General features: G+C 39.1%; 4 protein-coding genes across 8 annotated transcripts; 1 reads left to right on the top strand and 3 right to left on the bottom strand.

The window, feature by feature from the left end:
* Positions 1–152: 152 nt before the first annotated feature.
* LOC134867429 (uncharacterized) lies at positions 153–3,676 on the top strand. 3 transcript variants are annotated; one of them, XM_063887986.1, is made up of 3 exons: positions 153–711; positions 1,350–1,764; positions 1,851–3,676. In XM_063887986.1, exons 1-3 carry the CDS (start codon positions 247–249, stop codon positions 2,282–2,284), a joined length of 1,314 nt encoding a protein of 437 aa, XP_063744056.1. In that variant the 5' UTR covers positions 153–246; the 3' UTR covers positions 2,285–3,676. The 3 variants fall into 3 exon arrangements, with proteins under 3 accessions (XP_063744056.1, XP_063744057.1, XP_063744055.1); XM_063887987.1 differs by having other exon boundaries at positions 1,896–3,676; XM_063887985.1 differs by having other exon boundaries at positions 1,350–3,676.
* Positions 2,492–11,341, bottom strand: LOC134867414 (uncharacterized). Its single transcript, XM_063887958.1, has 11 exons — positions 10,900–11,341; positions 10,732–10,830; positions 10,405–10,575; positions 9,505–9,647; positions 9,190–9,293; positions 8,075–8,221; positions 6,608–6,774; positions 5,808–5,876; positions 4,814–4,956; positions 3,792–3,901; positions 2,492–2,729 (listed from the first exon to the last, which is right to left on the bottom strand). Exons 1-11 carry the CDS (start codon positions 10,967–10,969, stop codon positions 2,561–2,563), a joined length of 1,392 nt encoding a protein of 463 aa, XP_063744028.1. The 5' UTR covers positions 10,970–11,341; the 3' UTR covers positions 2,492–2,560.
* Positions 11,342–11,566: 225 nt separating this feature from the next.
* On the bottom strand, positions 11,567–14,745 carry LOC134867432 (CD209 antigen-like protein E). Of its 2 annotated transcripts, none has more exons than XM_063887993.1 (6): positions 14,653–14,745; positions 14,486–14,584; positions 14,164–14,340; positions 13,861–13,943; positions 13,540–13,643; positions 11,567–13,053 (listed from the first exon to the last, which is right to left on the bottom strand). In XM_063887993.1, the coding sequence occupies exons 1-6, from the start codon at positions 14,702–14,704 to the stop codon at positions 12,900–12,902; spliced, it is 669 nt and encodes a 222-aa protein (XP_063744063.1). In that variant the 5' UTR covers positions 14,705–14,745; the 3' UTR covers positions 11,567–12,899. The 2 variants fall into 2 exon arrangements, with proteins under 2 accessions (XP_063744063.1, XP_063744061.1); XM_063887991.1 differs by having other exon boundaries at positions 13,861–14,003.
* Positions 14,746–15,530: 785 nt separating this feature from the next.
* LOC134867431 (C-type lectin domain family 10 member A-like) lies at positions 15,531–19,325 on the bottom strand. Of its 2 annotated transcripts, none has more exons than XM_063887990.1 (6): positions 19,103–19,325; positions 18,935–19,033; positions 18,608–18,778; positions 18,021–18,163; positions 17,725–17,804; positions 15,531–17,177 (listed from the first exon to the last, which is right to left on the bottom strand). In XM_063887990.1, the coding sequence occupies exons 1-6, from the start codon at positions 19,170–19,172 to the stop codon at positions 17,021–17,023; spliced, it is 720 nt and encodes a 239-aa protein (XP_063744060.1). In that variant the 5' UTR covers positions 19,173–19,325; the 3' UTR covers positions 15,531–17,020. The 2 variants fall into 2 exon arrangements, with proteins under 2 accessions (XP_063744060.1, XP_063744059.1); XM_063887989.1 differs by having other exon boundaries at positions 17,725–17,828; positions 19,103–19,315.
* Between the last annotated feature and the right edge of the window lie 1,039 nt (positions 19,326–20,364).

The raw sequence follows: 20,364 nt of genomic DNA on the forward strand, positions 1-20,364 counted from the left end.
GACCAAACGAGGATGTCAAGAGTCTGGGAAAATCCTTAGTTATTTGAGAAGTGAAAGAATATGGTATCTTTACAGTGCTGAAGGCTGGCACTTTGTGGTTAACATTTGTCATCCAAATGTATTTAAAGGCGGAACATTCTGGTTGACACCTTTTAACCCGGAGAGAGCACCTGTTAGAACAACTGCTATTGATTCTAAGAAATAAACCTAACGTATCTTACAACTAGCATTTATCTTTCAGCCAGCATGTCTGGTCATCTTTTTCCTCAGAACCTTTGGGATCTGATAACTAAAGCTTTCAGTACTTTCATGGTCATAGTTGTCTTTTTGACCCTGCAGTACATACTAGACATGGATTTTGAATGCTCATGCAGCCACACTACAGTTATCCATAGTAACGATGTACTGTACATGATGGCGCCTCCTGTGATCCTCACCTGGGCTGTCTACATGATTGAGTCTCTCCAACAAAGGGAGTTTGTTCGACGAGGGCAAATCTTTGTTTGCAGCAAGTACTGCAGATCTTTTGTTAGCCTGCTGTATAGATACGTCAGTCTGAACGTTTTATGGGGAGCTTCTGTTCTAGTTAATGGAGATTGGTACTTTTGCCTGATGACAAACATCAATGAATCTCAGGTTGGAATTCCTTGCAAAGAAAAGCTTGACGATGTCGAGAGACTCCTTAAAGCCCACTATAAGTCACATTCTATGGTAAGTAAAGGCACGCAGCTATCAAATATGTCGGAATAAACAAAAACTATTTAAGAAATCGAATTGTTTTATATATATATTTATTTTTCGAAACAGATTTGGTCCTATATTATGTTACAACACAGACATTCTACAGTGTGGAAACATTATTTGATTATCTGTTTTCAATAAATATATCCATTCAAGGATTTACATTCTAGCTAAATTTAAAGAATACCATTGTTATTTTATCTTCTATTTTTCAAGTGGTGGTTTTCCATTGGTCAAAATTGGCAAACACTCCCATTTGCAGATAGGATATACAAAAAATATTAAATCTCACATCAGTCCAAATAAAAAACTCAGTAAGTTATCAAAGGTAACTACTATGAGGAGGAATAATGACATCAAAACTGTTTTATCTTCCAAAATGTTTATCTTTGCTCTCACTTGTTTAAAGCTAAACTGAAATAAGGGGATGCTTATTTGCAAATGTCACCATGTAACTATCAATTAAATCCGATAAAACTACAGAGCTAGACTAGTTTGATGTTAAACCTTTGACGAATAATGAAAGACTAAGGATGTTTCATTGTAATTTGAAACCTCGAAATGAAACCTGCATGTATTAAAGTGTGCTTTTCTTTTTTTCCTACCAGGAAATTGGCTATTATGTAATTGGTGGTCTGATTCTTTTTTGGAGTGTTGTTGAATTGATTGCATGCTGTTGTGGAAAAAACAAGATGAACTACTGCCCTGGCTTCAGGAAGTTTAACACGCCTTTCTACAAAATGGTTTATAAAGTTAGCCTGGAAGAGGAAGTAAGAAGGTATTTGCAGATGGAGCTAAAAAATATAGCAATACAAAGAGCAAAAGCACTCTGTGAACCCGCACTTGTCAATATTAGGAATGAAGAGATTAAATCTAATAGAACAAGTGATAAAAAAGAGATCCAGGAAAATGCTTTAAAAGCCTGGTGGAAGATATCAGACTTCCATTTCGTCTTCACTGAACTTGAACAATCGCTTTCAGATCAAGAAACACAGATCTCAAACCAGGAACATTCATCAGGAGGCACTAACTCGGCTGACTCCAACCAGAACATTCATCAGGAGGCACTAACTCGGCTGACTCCTAAAACCAGGAACATTCATCAGGAGGCACTAACTCGGCTGACTCCTCAAACCAGGAACATTCATCAGGAGGCACTAACTCGGCTGACTCCAAAAACCAGGAACATTCATCAGGAGGCACGGAGTTGGCTGACTCCTCAAACCAGGAACATTCATCAGGAGGCACGGAGTTGGCTGACTCCTCAAACCAGGAACATTCATCAGGAGGCACGGAGTTGGTTGACTCCTCAAACCAGGAACATTCATCAGGAGGCACGGAGTTGGTTGACTCCTCAAACCAGGAACATTCATCAGGAGGCACTAACTCGGCTGACTCCAAAAACCAGGAACATTCATCAGGAGGCACTAACTCGGCTGACTCCTCAAACCAGGAACCATTACCAGGAAGCACGGAGTTGGCTGACTCCTCAAACCAGGAACCATTACCAGGAAGCATGGAGTTGGTTGATCAAACACCTTGAAGATCAAGGGAAGGAACTTAACTGAGTACATTTCCTCAAGTATACAATTTGAGGTACTTCAGGTAGTTAAGTTGAGTCTATTCATTTTCTGATACTTCCACTTCACTACTTGTAACATAAAGAATGATATGTTTTATTAAAACACATTTAACGACTTCAATTACTTCTTTTTACCACTGAAGATTATAAAGTTAGCCATGATTTTTACATATAACATTCACAATGTGATTTCCTCTTCCAGTCTACGACCGGAAGGGTTTGTACAAAGGAAACAGATTATGCAACAGATGGTAAGACCTTCTCACAGATCCATTGCAGACTTGTTTTACAAGACAAATCATTCCAGTTCTTTAAATTCTGCCCTCCAGTTATGATATGGGCACAGTCCTCTTCCCCAAGCTCTTTATACCCTCCACCGTTGTCAGGCTGAATCGACCGCCAGTACCTATCAGGGGGAAGACTTTGTTAATGTTTGACATGAACACAGCTTGTCAATCATGCATTAATCATCCTGAATCGTGCCTGTTTGTAGGATTTAGATTCATCAACATGTTGGTTATGTCTTTGGTTCCTCAGCTTCTGTTTTTGAGAGGATTTAGCTGTAGTTTGCTGTCAGGGCAGACTCAAACTCACTGAGCTCTGCCCATCCAGCACCAAAAAGAAGAGGCAGAATGTTGGCATCCAGCCGGTGAAGATCATGGAAAACTTAGCAACATCTAAGTGTTGTTTAAGTGCTTAATGACATAAATCTGTGCAATTGATGTGAATATTACCTTCATTATGCAGGAACAAACACAACTCCAATCGATGATGCAAATGTGACTTTGTGTCAGCTGGAAGTTTAATATGAAAATGTATGCTAACACGTTTTCCATACCAGCTATTTCAGAGGACATCTAAGGCCAAAAATCATCAATCAAAACAAATCAAATCCAAGTAAATCAAATCAAAATAAGTACATGTTGATTTCTTACACTCAAGGACCTTGTTTCTTATTATTGTGATACCTCCTCCTGATAGTCCGCCATATTCTAGACGTAGAAATAAAAAAACAACCCATCAAATCTTCTCTTTTCCCTAGAATCAAGCTTTTGAGTGTTAAAAGTTATGATGATGAAAATAAAATATAACTTTCCTGTATTTCTCTACATCATTCTGTTCAATGACATTTCTAAAGCTGTGCTGTCTAAAATATACTAAATGTGCTTTATATTGTATAATGAAGATGCCAATATCACTGCCTCCTGATGTAGCACAGCAGGGAAAAGCCTGATTTAAAGAACCATTGCACCATCTGTTGGTATTAATAGGTCAAATATATTTCACTCATGGTCTACTTGTCTGATTTCTTTTACACACTGTATAATGTGATTAAAGACACGGTCCATTACACTTTCTGTGTTCTGTTATTTCTAATACCAATGCTGACCTGAATAAATGACTTACAGTAATATGCAATACTTGTTTTGTTTATATTCAACCCAAGAGCAGCACATTTCGGCCTCACTGTATAGAGAGTGGAGCTCCATTTATCCACAGCCAGGTCTTCTCCTCAACTTTGTCAGTCAAACCGATCCAAGCCGTAGTTTCTCCCCCAGTGAAGTTAGAGAGGAACGTCTGTGCAACGAAACAACATACAGTCACAGTATTCATTCATAATATATATATAAACAGCCCCGGAGAAAATGAAGAGACCACTTCAGCATCATCAGTTCCTCTCGTTTTAGTTTTTAAAGGTACGTCTTTTGAGTTAAATGTTTTTTTAAAAATTGTATTCTTTAAACTACTGGCATTTTTACTCTGTTTTGGAATTCAACAGACACTGGAATGGCTGCCATACATGTAGAGATAAAGATTTAAGAGAACACTGGAGTGGTTTCTTTTATATCTATATATAGTACATGACAAGATACTTATGCATATCTGATAGTGCTCGTTTTAAAATGTATATTCCATTAAAAATCTATACCAGTTGGGGAATTTTTCATTGTTTTGGTTTACTTTTACTCTTTAGTTTTTGATGGCATTTGTTGGCAACTATTATTAAACAGTTGACTCCTTTGTTTACTTCTGTAACAGGACATCATGTACCAATTGCGCTTCTATTGGCTGGTGCTCCAATACATTGCAGGTGATAGGCTGAGGGGCGGCACATCTCTAAGCGGTTGACCAATGACAACAGAGCCAGCCAGCTGACCAATCAGAGCAGACTGGGCTCTGGGTTTCAGACAGAGGGTGAAAAGAGGTACTGCAGCACAGGCAGTAACATGAAACATGTCACAGTAGAGGGATAAAATACAAATATGAACCTGAACATGAACACATTATATCCTCTTTCAAAATAAAATAATTCATTGATTACATTGAAGGTTTACTATAAGAATTGCTTTAAGTAGTATTTTGCTTAGCGACAAAATATTTGTTTTAATGATGTAATTTCCAGATAATAGGCTTGTACTTATTAAATGTGTTTATTACAATCTAACTGTCCAACTACAAACACTATAGTGAAAACTAGCAGTACAGTACCTGTTCTTCAGCGCTATCTATGACCACCAGGTCTGCTCCTGTGTCCCTGCACTCCTCTCTGCCTTTTTCCCAGGATCCAGTCGCTTTAGAAAGGTGATAACAGGTGGAACTGAACATCCTCCATCCTGCAGGACAAAATCTCTCTGAAAGAAACAATGACAATTTATAAAATCACTAAAAGAGTTATTGCCAAAGGTACAGTGTTCAGAATTATACAGCACATTTTGTACGCAGCACAAGGGAGTTGCAATAAATGCTTTCACATTTTTTGACGAGGCGGCTTTGGGTGTAACGGTTAGTCTCTTTAACCTCAACTTCTCACACTTACCAGATGGTGTGAGCATATTGTGGGGGTCACGTCATGTCTTTGAATAAAGAAAAATAACTTTGTGCTGTGCTGTTGTCTTTGTCCATTTCGTTTTACTCATGACCCTTTGAAGATAGTTTGGCAGAGAGTATTTGACTTTGCACACAATAAGAGCATTGATGCCAAATAGTGATGCTGCTTTTGTTCTCCTCACTGATCGCTTTGTTTCATGAGATAACAAGAACGTATTTAATTATTATGAATCAGTGTTAGAAGGAGAGATTATTACACGTATACAAAACTCATTAAAACAAGGTGTCACAAATGTTGTCGAAGTGTGTGTGCAAACCTATTTAACCTATTCAGCTCATGATAGACAGTATGTCAGGAATCTGGGTACTTAGTATTTAAGGTAAGTGAGTCACATTTGGACCAAATTTAGCAAAACAGATATTTAAAACTTTCACAAAACCATACTGTGTTTATATCTTGGTGCACATAGGACTAAACGCTTTATTGTTTTGCTTGTTGCACCGATATGTCCAAAACTAACCTGTTACTTTTCTGCTGATACCCGTCGCAGTACATGCTTTGAACAGAATTAGGAAAACACAGCTGCTGATTGCAGATTAAAATTGCGGAACTGAAATTGACGTGTAAGGAAAAATGTTTGAGGGTAACACTTACTCATTTCAATGAGGCTCGCATTCAGCCGGTCTCTCTCTTCAGTCGGGCAGGAAAACCGAGAGTCATGGTCTAAAATAAACCGTGACACTCTTTTATGTTTATTATAAGACCTCAGAATCAGACACATAATGACGAGCACCCAATGCAGTGCATTAATAACAGTTAGACCTTCTTTTGAGTCTTCTTCATATTATCTCTTCTTCTACCTTGGATGTGTTCATGTGTGCTTTCCTATTTATTAAATACTGTTGATTTTAATACAATCTCCCCTCTGTGGGACGAATAAAGGATATCCGATATCTAATTTCATCCTCATTCAGTTCATGCACTAGTAAGGTGTCTTTAATTAATATACCAAGACTTCTTTTACAGAAAGTAAATACAAATGAATTTTAAAAAAGAGACAGTGTCTAACTTGTACATTTATCCCATAAAGACACTGTAACTGTATTTACTGTTAGCTCACTCTTCCAAATGAACAGTGGTCAGAAATACCTTTAATCAGCATGTTATATGTAGCCGTCAGCATTATGGTCGGAATATGGCACCAAAATTACAAAATTTATTGATTTTATAGTTTATTCAAAGCTTGACTTACATTGCTTCATGCATATTTATCTTCTTGGTCAAAATGTGCATTCACAAAATATAAAGTGTTTATGTTTTTGTTTGTGTTGAACCTGTGAAAATAATCCAAAAAAGAAGACCTATGCTACAGTAGACGACAATAATAACATAACATTAATAGAACAATGCTCCTGAAAACCTCACTATGATTTGTGAACGTAAATTAGACTCACAGCAGACAGCGAGGCCGATGAGTCCAGCCAGCAGGAAAACACTCAGCAGCCCCAGACCGATAACAGCAGCTCGAAGAAATCTCCTCCCTGATCTCCTGAGATCTGAACACAGAGAGAAAACCAGTGAAGACACACAAAAGAACTTTTGAAAGGCGATAACATCTATTCAGATTCTTACCTGTCTGATTCTGTGAAGGTCTATGGTCTACAGACTTGTCATATTTAACATTGATATAGATTTCCTCCATCGCTCATGAAGATATCAACTGTTTCCTCAAGCTCTACAGTGTCACCGAGAGAAGTGCGGTGTGGGTTTCACTTTCTAAGTTTGGTATATTTTCAAGGAAGTCACTTTTTCAGGCATGCTGAAACTGTCACCCTGTCTGTCCGACAGACCCACTCACCTACCAATGTTTTGAATACACTGTCGGAGTAGTTTTAGGGAAATTTGTAGGAAGGGTTTAAACATATTTGCTCAAAGCAATAAAGGAGCGAGTACATGTCTTTCTTTGGCCAATAACACACTAACTGTTGCTATAACAGTTGATTGGAACAGCTAAAGTCAACTTTATTATTCTAATAAATGCATTTCAGGACAAACTTTATTAGTTCATAGTGTATAAGCATTGCAATGTGAAGTTTCAGGGTTTGGGATAAAGGACCTAAGTGCAGTAAATCAAGGGGAGGCAGGTAGGGGTTCAAACAAAAGGCGAGCTTCATTCAAAAAGCTGTTGACGAAGGGGAGTACTGGACATGAAAAACACTTAGCTTGACACATGAAGGGCGACAGGAACATGCAGGTATCTTGGACAAGATCAGGTGGGAAATGACATAACAACAGACAGAAAGGAAACAGACTAAATACACATGGGTAATCACAAGACGAGAGACAGCTGGAAGGGGGAGGAGAAACACAGGGGCAACAGGTGAACACAATGACACAATCAGGTACAGGAGGGAAACGCAGACAGGAAGTGAAGCTAAAGATTTCAAATAAAACAGGAAACAGACACAAAACAAGGATCGTTTGAATACAGATACACGCTCAACACCCATTGGTTAATGTTCCCAGTAACAAGTTGTTGAAAACTGCCAAAAACTCAAGCAAACATCTTCATTACCTCAAACCTCTTTTTGATGAAGACTCTCTTTCTCTCTCCATCGCACATGACAACACTTGAAAGGCATTTTGCATACATTGTAAAAGTATTAACAAATGTGTTGGTAAATTGACTGCAGTCTTTACACCTCCTCAAAGCATATATATATATCTAGCATTCACCCATGTTCATAGGCAGGGGCAGCCAAGAGCCACAAGGTCTAGGAAGCTAACGTTCACACGTCGGCCATGGGAGCAATTTGGGTTTAATTTGGACACAGAGACATGTGGGCGGCAGGAGCTGGGTTTGAACTCACAACCTTCAAATGGGAAGACAAACCCACTACCTCACAGCCACAAGCTAAGGCATTTTTTCACAGATCCATTGCAGAGGGCTAGTACAGCTCAGATCATTCCAGTTTTTGCTGGTTTCCCTCCCATTTACAAGACTTGCACAGTCCTCTTCACCCCACACTGGATCTCCACTTCCATTATCAGGTGGCAATCCCCAGTACCTATAGGAGGTCATAAGAAAGGTCATTTTCAGGTTCCACCCCAAATGTGGGAGACGAAATGCATTCTGCTTTTTATTGCTTTTCACACATTTCATGTAATGTAAAACAATCACCAATTAAAGCACACAGAGGCTAACCATCGGACACTAATGGCAATGCCAATTGAGGTTAAATAACACAAAATCATGTTGACTGAAGGGGCTGGAGATTGAACCATCTACCTTCTAATTGGTGGAGAAGCAATCCACAGCGGCAACATGTGGCCAACACAGAAATAAAGCTGCTTTATGTATTTCCCGATTAAAAAACACACAGCCTACTACACATTCACACCCTCAGCTCCTCCCCTTTTCCTTGCGAAATCTTCTTTACTTTTAGCGCCTTTCGTCTCTTTTGGGGAAGATTGCTTCTTCGAGAAAAGAGAGGAGCTTGAGCACTTCTCTTTTTTATTCTCGAAATACCACTTCTCTTTTGATCCCACAAACAGTTAGAGAGGGCTTGTGTGAACTTCGAATGATTATGATGGTTAAAAGGTTAAAATATGTATGAAAACACCTACAACTGTGCCTCCCAGCTTACCTGTGGCAGTCACTTAATTCTTATGTCTTTAAAGTTTAGGAACGGCCTTCAATGTTTCTTTTTTTAACCTGCGTTTCTAGTTTAAAATTCACAAAAGAGACATTGAATCATGATACATTTAACTAACCCTCTTTGCACAACTCTAGGTGTGTGTGTGTGTGTGTGTGTGTGTGTGTGTGTGTGTGTGTGTTTAGATTAATTAGTTAGCAGTGTTATTGCCACCAGAGCAGCTTTATTTGCAATGCAGGCCAACATTCAGTTCATTCTGAATTTGATAATAATTCATATTTGTTTGGACGGTCGTACAAAAAAACAATACACTGATATACATAACATCAGTTGGATGCAGCTACACTAAAACAAGCTGTAGCAGATTAACTTGGCCTTACTTCTGAGTCAGTGGAGTTCCATCAACCCATTTCCAGGTCCCCTCTTGGCCTATGTCATTCAAACCAATCCAAGTTTGTTCTTTGATCATGCTAGTGATGAATTCCTGTTCACAGATGCAGTTTAGAGGGATGGACATCAACATTCAGATAACTCTTCCCTTTTTACTAGCTCTGAAATATGTAATTAACACCATTATTGTAACATAATCATTATAGCTGATACACAAATGAGCTAGTACATGTACGACTAAGACATTATTGATTGATTAAAGCAGGGGGTTATACAATCACAAGTGTCAAAGCATCACATATTACCTGTTCCTTATAACTGTCTACGATCACCAGATCTGCTCCGCTGGCTCTGCAGTTCTGTCTGCTTCGTTCCCAAGAAGCACGCTCAGTAGAGATGAGATAACAGACACAACTGAACTTCCTCCATCCTGCAGGACACGTTTTATCTACAAACATGCATCTAATAAAACATCGAATCAGACCATGTAGTGCTAAAATATTGAAAGAGTGCATTACTTTTGCAGTCACTTTTGTAAAAAAAAACTTCATCGCAAAACAACTACTTCTCTGTTTTGCTGCACAAATAATTTCAGACTCATTTGACGGGTCTGTAATAATCCCTCACACTACAATAATATACATTCAGCAGCTACCCTGCAGTATACAAAGTCTTTAAAACTAGCTGCACCTTTACCAGCTCTGAGAACACTTTAATGATCAATAATTATAAAACATATCATAAGTATTATTTTGAAAAGGGTCAATTTGCAGAATGAGTACTTTTACTTTAGGTACTTTAAGTACATCTTGATGCCAATACTTTTGTGCTTTTACTGGAGTATCATTTTGAATGCAGTATACACTCTGGTGTTTCTACTTTTACTTATAAACAAGATCTGAGTACTTTTTCCACCTCTTTATGGAGCTTATGTTAAATGTGATTTAGACATTAGTATATTTCACAGAGTTTTTATAAACAGGGTTGTCTACACAAGTGTTTGAAAACCAAAAATTAAATCACTTTACTAGGTCAATCAATGAAAAGTCTCATTGTGTGATTACTCTATGAAAGCATCATTAGTCACGCTTACATTATCCTGGAAACATGAATATTGAGGTTTTTTGTAAAAATGTTATGATAATTGATATTGTACATACTGTATCACTGAGCCCTTTGCAAAACCCCCACAGGAAAGCACTCACTCGAACTCTGAAGCCTGGCCACCTCTTTGGTCTTTTCAGTGAGGCTGGCATTCAGTCGGTCTCTCTCTTCAGACACGGAGGACAGCTGCTGATCGCTGGCCTGGAGACGCTCAGTCAGGTTTGCTTTGACACTGGAGAGATCTGCAGCTGCACCGCCTACTGAGTTATGGTCTGTAAAAGAAAGAGAGTAAATGTTTCCTAATATTGCCCTGGGAGGAAAATAATAAAACAGTAGAGCTTTTGATCAAATGTGCATCTTTCAGAGCAGAATATTGCTCCTGAAAATCACACGTTCAAAATGACTAAACATATTTAAATTAGACTCACAGCGGACAGCGAGGCCGATGAGTCCAGCCAGCAGGAAAAGACTCAGCAGCCCCAGACAGAGAACAGCAGCTTGGAGAAATCTCTCTGAACTCCTGGGACCTGAACACAGAGAAGACCAGTGAGTATAAAGAAATCCAGAGCTCACTCTGTCTGACTGAACACTCTCACCTTCTGGTTTTGCAGATGACCTTGAGTTTAGGGGTTTGACACTTTCAACGTTGGCATAGATTTCCTCCATCGATCATGGAATGGATGAGTTTGCAAGCAAACTATTCCCTGTGACCGAGAAGAGCCTGGTTGCTGGTTTAAATATGTAAATGTTTTTTTATTTTTCACTTCTTCTTTTTCTTCAGTCACTCCTCTCAAGTACTAAAGGTACCTTCTTAGCTATCCTGTACAAGAGAATTATCAATCTATCAATCATTCTATCCTCTGTATGCAGAAAGGTCCTTTCCACAGAAGTATAGATGTCATGTCATTTGAAGATTGTAAATTGTCTGCTTTCAGTAAAAATAAATGTTCTGTTTTTTAGGTTTTATTAAAAGGAGGAAGTTTCAGAGTGAGTGAACGTCATGTACAAAACACATCCAACACTGAATATGTTAAATTCCACATCAGCAAAAAGGCAGTCACATGAACAGTTGTGTCTAAAAATCCTTTTAAATCTGGAATAAGAATAATAAATATTAAACAGGAGTGGATGAATGAGGTTAACAGCCAGGACCAGTATTCTGTTTTTCTCCTCAAATTCACTATAAAATGCACATATTTTAATGTCAAATCTCATTTTTAAAATACCTCTGGCACTTCTACATACAATACAAGCAAGTCAAGACAAATTCAAATAGACTTTATTGACATGACTATATCAAAAACATAGTATTACCAAAGCACATTGACCATAAAGATGTAAGACCAAAACAAGTGTGATAATCCACTGTTTTAGAGACATATAGACTTACAAAGCCATAAAGAATAATAATGTTCAAAATGTACTTATCCTGTGAAAAGCTCCGTTCTACTGGTTAAAGAAGAGTATCAGCTGACATTGTTGTGAAAGCAGAGATCTTACTTTGAAATACTGATAAACACAAGAACACATATTAACATATTAACACATATTAACTTAGTCCAGCAGTGGCTCAGTCAGTAGGGGCTTGGACTGGGAATCGTAGGGTCGCCGGTTCAAGTCCCCGAACAGACTTGAAATATGGAAAGTGGACTGCTACTTGGAGAGGTCCCAGTTCACCTCCTAGGCCCTGCTGTGGTGCCCTTGAGCAAGGCACCGGACACCTCCAATCCCCCCTCCCCATTGCTCCCCGGGCGCTGCACGATAGCTGCCCACTGCTCCTAGTACTAGGATGGGTTAAATGCAGAGGACTAATTTCACTGTGTGTGCTCTGCTGTGTGCATGCATGTGACAAATAAAGAGGGTTTCATCCTCCGATTCTAATAACTGTGAACCTTTTGAAATATGTGTTTCTGTTCATTATTACATAAACACACATAACAACTAAACAGCAACACGTGACACTTGATAAAGCTCATCACCTGACCCAATTCAGCTTTTCTAATTTCTTTTCTCTGAACTACTCTGCTGCTGATCGTACACATACAAAGTTCACATCATTTCAAAAACTGCTTTCAGGGAGGCGTTGTTCCCCGTGAGAAAAAAATGAGAAGTGGTAAAGTTGTTTTTTGTGGTGAAGTGCAAGAGTTTATCTTGTCAGAGAACCTCTAATACACGCACGCTATTTGTTTTAGGGGATTATCTTTGTATGCAGGCTCAAAAAAACTTGCCATTTCCTGATCTAGTTATATCAAATTTACACACTTATGAGAATACTTTCATTAGTCCCACAGAGGGGAAATTTAGAGGTCTCTGCATTCGACCCATCCTAAGTTAATTATAACTGGTGTTGATATTTGAGAGGATTCATAAAATACTGATCTTACTGAGGCACTCAAAAGTTTGCAAAAATGCACAATTGAAATAACTATTTCTGGTTTTGGTAATAAACAAAGGTCTGTTATATAAACTCAAAAACATTAAAGGTGAATGATCTATGAAGTCAAGCAACGTCATTTTTAGTTATGAAATCAGTCATTTTGAATAGTCTTATAGAGCTTAATATATATGTTGTAAAAGCATTATTGCATTTATAATCTCAAAGGTTCTTCATCGCTTCTTTCTCACAAATCCAAGGCAGAGAGGTATTACAGGACAGGTCGTTCCAACTATTGGTATAAGAACTGATATGTGCACAGTCCTCTTCACCATAATATCCTGCTCCATTATCAGGCTGATTGTTATCCCAGTTCCTAACAGGGTAATGAAAAAAGAAAATCATGATAATGCAAATCCCTGACACTAACAAGGTGTGAAGGAGAACGGATATAAACTCACTGAACAAATAGTTTATCAACTGATGAACATTTTTCACAATCTACACAGGAAGTTAAAATTCCTGACTCCAGGACAAAGATACTGTCTTAGTTATTTAAAACATTCCTATAAGAACTACAAGATATTTCCTGAGCACATAACATCACCACATTAAAACACTGAACACAATAAACATACTTTCCCTCAGTAATTTAATCCGGTATTACAAGATAAACTCAAATGTGTTCAAACACAAAACCTACCTTGCAATAGTAATATAGTAATACAGCTGTTTCCTCGTCTTAGTACCCAAATGAATCTTGAAATGTATCCTGTGTGTTGTGTTAATTATGAGTGTGAGTATAAATTAAGTTAGAGTACAAAAGTTTTATATTCCATAACGGATCTAAATAAAGCCTTACGTCACATTCAGTGGAGATCCATCCACCCATTTCCAGGTCCCCTCCTCTTCTCTGTCACTCAGACCAATCCATACATATGTCTTGGTAAACCCAGCCATAAATATCTGTTAAAGAAAAACCTTATTTTTAAACCCAAAAAGTATCTGTGGTTTACATATCTATCTCAACATAAATATTTTTTAATGTCTAAAGTGAGAAAGACAAATCTTTTCAGTTGTTTATGATTCAAAATATAAAGCTTGAAGAGGGGCATTAATATTAATAATAACTCAAACACACTCAGACAATAAGACACACACTCACGCGCACACACACACACACCTGTTCTGCAGCACTGTCTATGACCACCAGGTCTGCTCCTCTCTCTCTGCAGTCCTGTTTGCCGTTCTCCCAGGGGCCTACCACTTTGGAGAGGAGGTAACAGGAAGAATTCAAAATCATCCATCCAGCAGGACATGTTTTCTCTGTGAAATACAAAATAGGGATAATACAGAACAGAAAGGTATTCAAAAAATGTGTCACCAAATCAGAATGGGACCATCAATAAGATCTTATCATAATGCAGTGAGTAAAGAGTCAACATGTTACAGCAAGTGCATCTGAATACAATATTCAAGCACTCACTCTGATTGGACAATCTCTGAAGCCTGTCCACCTCTTTGGTCTTTTCAGTGAGGCTGGCCTTCAGTCGGTCTCTCTCTTCAGACACGGAGGACAGCTGCTGATCGCAGGCCTGGAGACGCTCAGTCAGGTTTGCTTTGACACTGGAGAGATCAGCTAAACCAGCTATTAAGTAATGGCCTGAAAAGATCAAGACACACGTTCTCTAAAAATATCCCGTGCATTCATACTGATACAAACTTAAGTAAAAAGGCAGAAGGCAAAACGTGCTTTTGAAATACAAAATGGCAAAATGACATTAAACCGACTTATAAAACAAACTCACAGTAGACCGTGAGTCCGATGACAACAGCCAGCACGAAAACATTCAGCAGCTTCAGACCGAGAACAGCAGCTCGGGGAAATCTCTCTGAACTCCATGGACCTGAACAAAGAGAAGACCAGTGAGTTTAATAAATCCAGAGCTCACTCTGTCTGACTGAACACTCTTACCTTCTGGTTTACTCGATGATCTTGGGGTTAGATGTTTTACAGTTTCCTCCATTGCTTTTATAAAGTCAGGTCAGCTCTGAAGCAGGTTCTGCAGCACATGTGACAGAGGTTGTGGTTTTCAATATCTAAATACGTTATCCTTGAGGAAGTCATCTAAGGTTGGCTGAAAGAAGTTTCTATGACCATCTTCCAGATTATTATCAGTCACACCATATTAAAGTGACAGATGTTCTCTCTCTCTCAACCTCCGTATCAAGGCTCTTTTCACAGTTTAGAATATAATTGTTCTGTTTTTATTTCCAACAAATACATGTCATATCATTTTAATGTTGAAGTCAGTGAAAATATCCTGTACAAAAAAAACCACCCATCACTGAATAGTGTCTGACTGGCTCAGTGTTTGACTTTGGGTCCAGTCTCAGTATCCTGACGGTATGATCAGGCCAGGTTCTTATGGCAGTCTCTGCCCAGGGGGTTAGCGTCGGCGGGATCTTTCAGCCCAGCTTGCCAGCCGTCAGCGTCACCAAAGCCAGTCTGCCTGTTCCCCTCCCATAACTCTGGTGCAGGACACCACGCTCTCACACCCTGTCCGGAGCCGTGGGTCCACGCTCCTGAATGGTATGATGGTGATGTGGAATTGTGTCTGTCTTTTCTTATGCAGTGTGTTTCCCCATCAGACCCAGTCACATGCCACAGATAAGGCTGAGATCGCTTTCCTCATGGCTCTCCTCTGGGAAACACTTTGGAGTTGGTGTGATCCATGTGGGGAAGAAGGTTCTCAGCTTTGGAATCGTATTGGGTTCGTTGATTCATTATTTTTGACAGTTTTTAGTTTTGGAACAGGTACACAAAGGATAAATGTAATAACCAATTCAAAGGACATTTCAAAACACTTTATTTTGTTCATGATCGCATAAATACACAACAAATATATAAATGACCTCCTTAACAAAAAACAATTGACACTCGATAAAGCCAACTTGCTAACAGTCCAAATCAGTTGGGTGCATTTCACAAGATTTTCTGCTGGCTGATCATAAACAGAGAAAGATTTTCAGAATTGAAAGTTATTCACTTTGAGAAAAAAATAGGAAATGGTGGTCACTGTTTTAGCTGATGGCAGCAATGTGTTGAAATGCAAGGGCTTATCTGATCAGAGAACATCTGATGCCCCCGCAACATTTTATTTTTAGGTGTTTATCTTTGTATGCATGCTCAAAAAAAGTTGCCATTGCGTGAGCGAGTTATATCACATTTGCAAAGTACTGTAATCAACTTCAAACTAAAGCAGTTTTACTTGAGTTTGAAATGAAACATGAGCACATCCTGCAGTAAAAGTCACTGACTGTTATTGTGAGGAACATGAATTGACAGCCCTTTTTTTTAATGTACAGAGCAGCTGGTAACTATGAATGATAAATGCATGCCATAGATTTGTGCTCACATGGCCACAAGAGGTCATTGTTATAGACGTACTGTAGGAACACACATCAGGTTATTTTACATGATTGAACAAGTTAGACCAATGCTGAGACTAGAGTATTGTTCTGTTGCACTATGTCTGAGTTATTCAATAATGTTTGACTGTTTTGATTTTTATCATATTCTCCTTGATAAGGAACCTTCAGTATTATATCTTTCAGGAGCTGTGGGCTTCACAGCACATTTTAATAAGCAGTTTTTATGTTGATGTGGAAAAATGTGCATGTAAAATATCAAAGCATGCACTAATGTTGAGCTCCTTTCTCACAAATCCAATGCATATCGTTCTCACAGGACCGGTCGTTCCACTCATTGGTGTAAGGTTTGATGTGTGCACAGTCCTCTTCGCCATAATATGGACCTCCATTATCATCCCAAAACCTAACAAATATTACAGGAAAACAAAATAAACTAAAACGTGTTCAAATACAAAAAACTATAAATAACACAGCTGTTTTCTTTTCCTAAAACCCAAACTAATCTTCTGGTGAGTGAAATGGGCAGACACCGTATGTTTATGTGCATCCTGTGTGTTGTGTTATCTCACAATACAGAAACGTGTGACTTCTATGCCCTCAGACTCACATCCATCAAGTAATCAAAACTGCATTTTACCATATCCACATCACAAAGATCTGACCCTCTCTAACCCCCCCTGATCTTACTGAGGCGTAGAAAAGTTTGCAAAGATTCACAATTTAAACGTCTATTTATGGTTTTGGTAAGAAATACAGGTCATTTATGTTAACACAATCCTAAACACATGAAAGGTGAATGATCTATGAAGTCAAGCAACGTCATTTTAATTATGAAATCAGGCATTTTGAATAGCCGTATAGAGCTTAATATAAATATGTGTTGTAAAAGCATTATTGTATTTATAATCTCAAAGGTACACCGCTTCTTTCTCACAAATCCAAGGCTGAGTGCTTTCACAGGACCGGTCGTGCCACTCATTGGTGTGAGTGTAGATTATTGCACAATCCTCTTCGCCCCACCGTGGATCCCCTCCTCCATTATCAGGCTGTATTGTCTCCCAGTTCCTAACAGGGTAATGAAAAAAGAAAATCATGATAATGCAAATCCCTGACACTAACAGGGTGTGAAGGAGAACGGATATAAACTCACTGAACAAATAGTTTATCAACTGATGAACATTTTTCACAATCCACACAGGAAGTTAAAATTCCTGACTCCAGGACAAAGATACTGTCTTAGTTATTTAAAACCTTCCTATAAGAACTACAAGATATTTCCTGAGCACATAACATCACCACATTAAAACACTGAACACAATAAACATACTTTCCCTCAGTAATTTAATCCGGTATTACAAGATAAACTCAAATGTGTTCAAACACAAAACCTACCTTGCAATAGTAATATAGTAATACAGCTGTTTCCTCGTCTTAGTACCCACATGAATCTTGTGGCAAGGAAAATGGGAAGGCACTCCCTAAATGTAACCTGTGTGTTGTGTTAACTCACATTACAGATACATGAGAGTTTTATCAGAGTATAAATTAAGTACAACAATTACAGGTTCCAGTAAAACATGTTACAACATGAACCAACTAAATAAAGCCTTACCTCAGAGTCAGCGGAGATCCATCCACCCATTTCCAGGTCCCCTCCTTCTCTCTGTCACTCAGACCAATCCATACATCTGTCTTGGTAAACCCAGCCATAAATATCTGTTAAAGAAGAACCTTATTTTTAAACCCCAAAAGTATCTGTGGTTTACATATTTGTCTCCACACACAATCTCACACACACACACACACACAATCTCACACACACACACACACACACACACACACACACACACACACACACACACACACACACACACACACACACACACACACACACACACACACACACACCTGTTCTGCAGCACTGTCTATGACCACCAGGTGTGCTCCTCTCTCTCTGCAGTGCTCTCTGGCTTTTTCCCAGGAGTCAGTCTGTTTGTGGAGGAGGTAACAGGAACAACTGTGCTTCCTCCATCCGGCAGGACATATTGTCTCTGTAAAATACAAAAGAGATGAGAAGAACAAGAGAACTCCTGTAAATGTGTTAGCTAAATACGCTCATTCTTTCTGTAGTCCACATTATTCCATACAATTCTTCTGACCAACTTCTTCTATCCTCCTTATAAATTGATCAGCAACAGTTGTGATAGGTTGTCCATTGTGCATTCAGAGCCTGCAAGTCACTCTTATTTTGCTTTATCTTCAGATTGCATGATGTCTTTGCCTATTTCAGCTGACTATAAAGGCTTCTTTATAGTCAGCTGATGTTATTTTCTATCTTTTTATTGTTTGTTTTTACCCACTTTACCATTGAATACACATTACAGGTCATTGTTCAATCAAAACTGATATTGAGGTATTTGGTGAAAAATATCATGATGATTGATATAACCTATATCAGGCAGCCCCGTGCAGAGCCCCCACAGGAAAGCACTCACTCGAACTCTGAAGCCGGGCCACCTCTTTGGTCTTTTCAGTGAGGCTGGCATTCAGTCGGTCTCTCTCTTCAGACACGGAGGACAGCTGCTGATCGCTGGCCTGGAGACGCTCAGTAAGGTTTGCTTTGACACTGGAGAGATCTGCAGCTGCACCGCCTACTGAGTTATGGTCTGTAAAAGAAAGAGAGTAAATGTTTCCTAATATTGCCCTGGGAGGAAAATAATAAAACAGTAGAGCTTTTGATCAAATGTGCATCTTTCAGAGCAGAATATTGCTCCTGAAAATCACACGTTCAAAATGACTAAACGTATTTAAATAAGACTCACAGCGGACAGCGAGGCCGATGAGTCCAGCCAGCAGGAAAAGACTCAGCAGCCCCAGACAGAGAACAGCAGCTTGGAGAAATCTCTCTGAACTCCTGGGACCTGAACACAGAGAAGACCAGTGAGTATAAAGAAATCCAGAGCTCACTCTGTCTGACTGAACACTCTTACCTTTTGGTTTTGCAGATGACCTTGAGTTTAGGGGTTTGACACTTTCAACGTTGGCATAGATTTCCTCCATCGATCATGGAATGGATGAGTTTGAAAGCAAACTATTTCCTGTGACCGAGAAGAGCCTGGTTGCTGGTTTAAATATGTAAATGTTTTTTTATTTTTCACTTCTTCTTTTTCTTCAGTCACTCCTCTCAAGAACTAAAGGTAACTTTAGTTTGAAGTAACTTCCAACTTGAAATATGTGAGGAAAGTGTGGTTCTCAGTTCAAATTCTAAATGCATCTTTTAGAGGAACTGACACCCCTTGAGTGTTAAAAGTAGTTATCTAACAATCCTGTTCACCTAAAAAATAATGCAAATATAAGGAAGTGCAATTTTTTCGAGTCAAGACAAATTCAAATATGCTCTATTGACATCTCCATATTTAAAACATACTATTGCCAAAGCTGTTATGGTTATAGGGTTTTATTTAGTTTTATTTAGAAATGTATCTTCCTCCTTGTGTCTTGTCTGGTGTCACTTCCTGTCATTGCCCTCCTGTGTCTGATTGTCTCATTGTGATCACGTGTTGCACTTGTGTTTCTCCTCCCCTCCGCAGCAGTGTCCTGTCCTGTGATTACCCTCTCACGCATTTAGTCACAGAGACACTCATCCATGCCTTTATCGCCTCCCGCCTGGACTACTGCAACGGTGTCCTGTCTGGACTGCCCACCAAGGCCCTTAGCAGACTCCAGTACATCCAGAACTCAGCTGCCAGGGTTCTAACCCACACAAAGCCCTGGCAGCATATCACTCCCATCCTCCAACAGCTCCACTGGTTGCCAGTCAGGTCACGCATCACCTACAAATCTCTCCATGGACTCTCACCACAATACCTCACAGATCTCCTCCACCCTTACACTCAGTCACGTTCCCTGCGGTCCTCTGACAGGGACCTGCTGGCCACTCCCCGCACCAGATTGTGAACTTCTGGGGACAAGTCCTTTGATCCCTAACCCCCACTCCCCTTTTCTCCTCCCTATTTGTAAAGCAACCTTGGGTACCATGAAAGGCGCTATACAAGTTTAAGTTATTATTATTATTATTACCCTTCTGTGTATTCAGTCTTGTCTTTCCTTTTACTCCTTGTTCATTCGTCGTTGCTTTCCCCATGGCCTGTATCTCATTTCTTGTTCTCTCCATGTTTGTCTCAGTCATGCTCCCCTGTTGTATATGTTAAGTTCTTTCTTGTTTAATTGTAATCAGCTTTTTTAGATTAAA

Source organism: Eleginops maclovinus, chromosome 7 (assembly GCF_036324505.1).
Source record: "Eleginops maclovinus isolate JMC-PN-2008 ecotype Puerto Natales chromosome 7, JC_Emac_rtc_rv5, whole genome shotgun sequence".
Taxonomy (NCBI): Eukaryota; Metazoa; Chordata; class Actinopteri; order Perciformes; family Eleginopidae; genus Eleginops; species Eleginops maclovinus.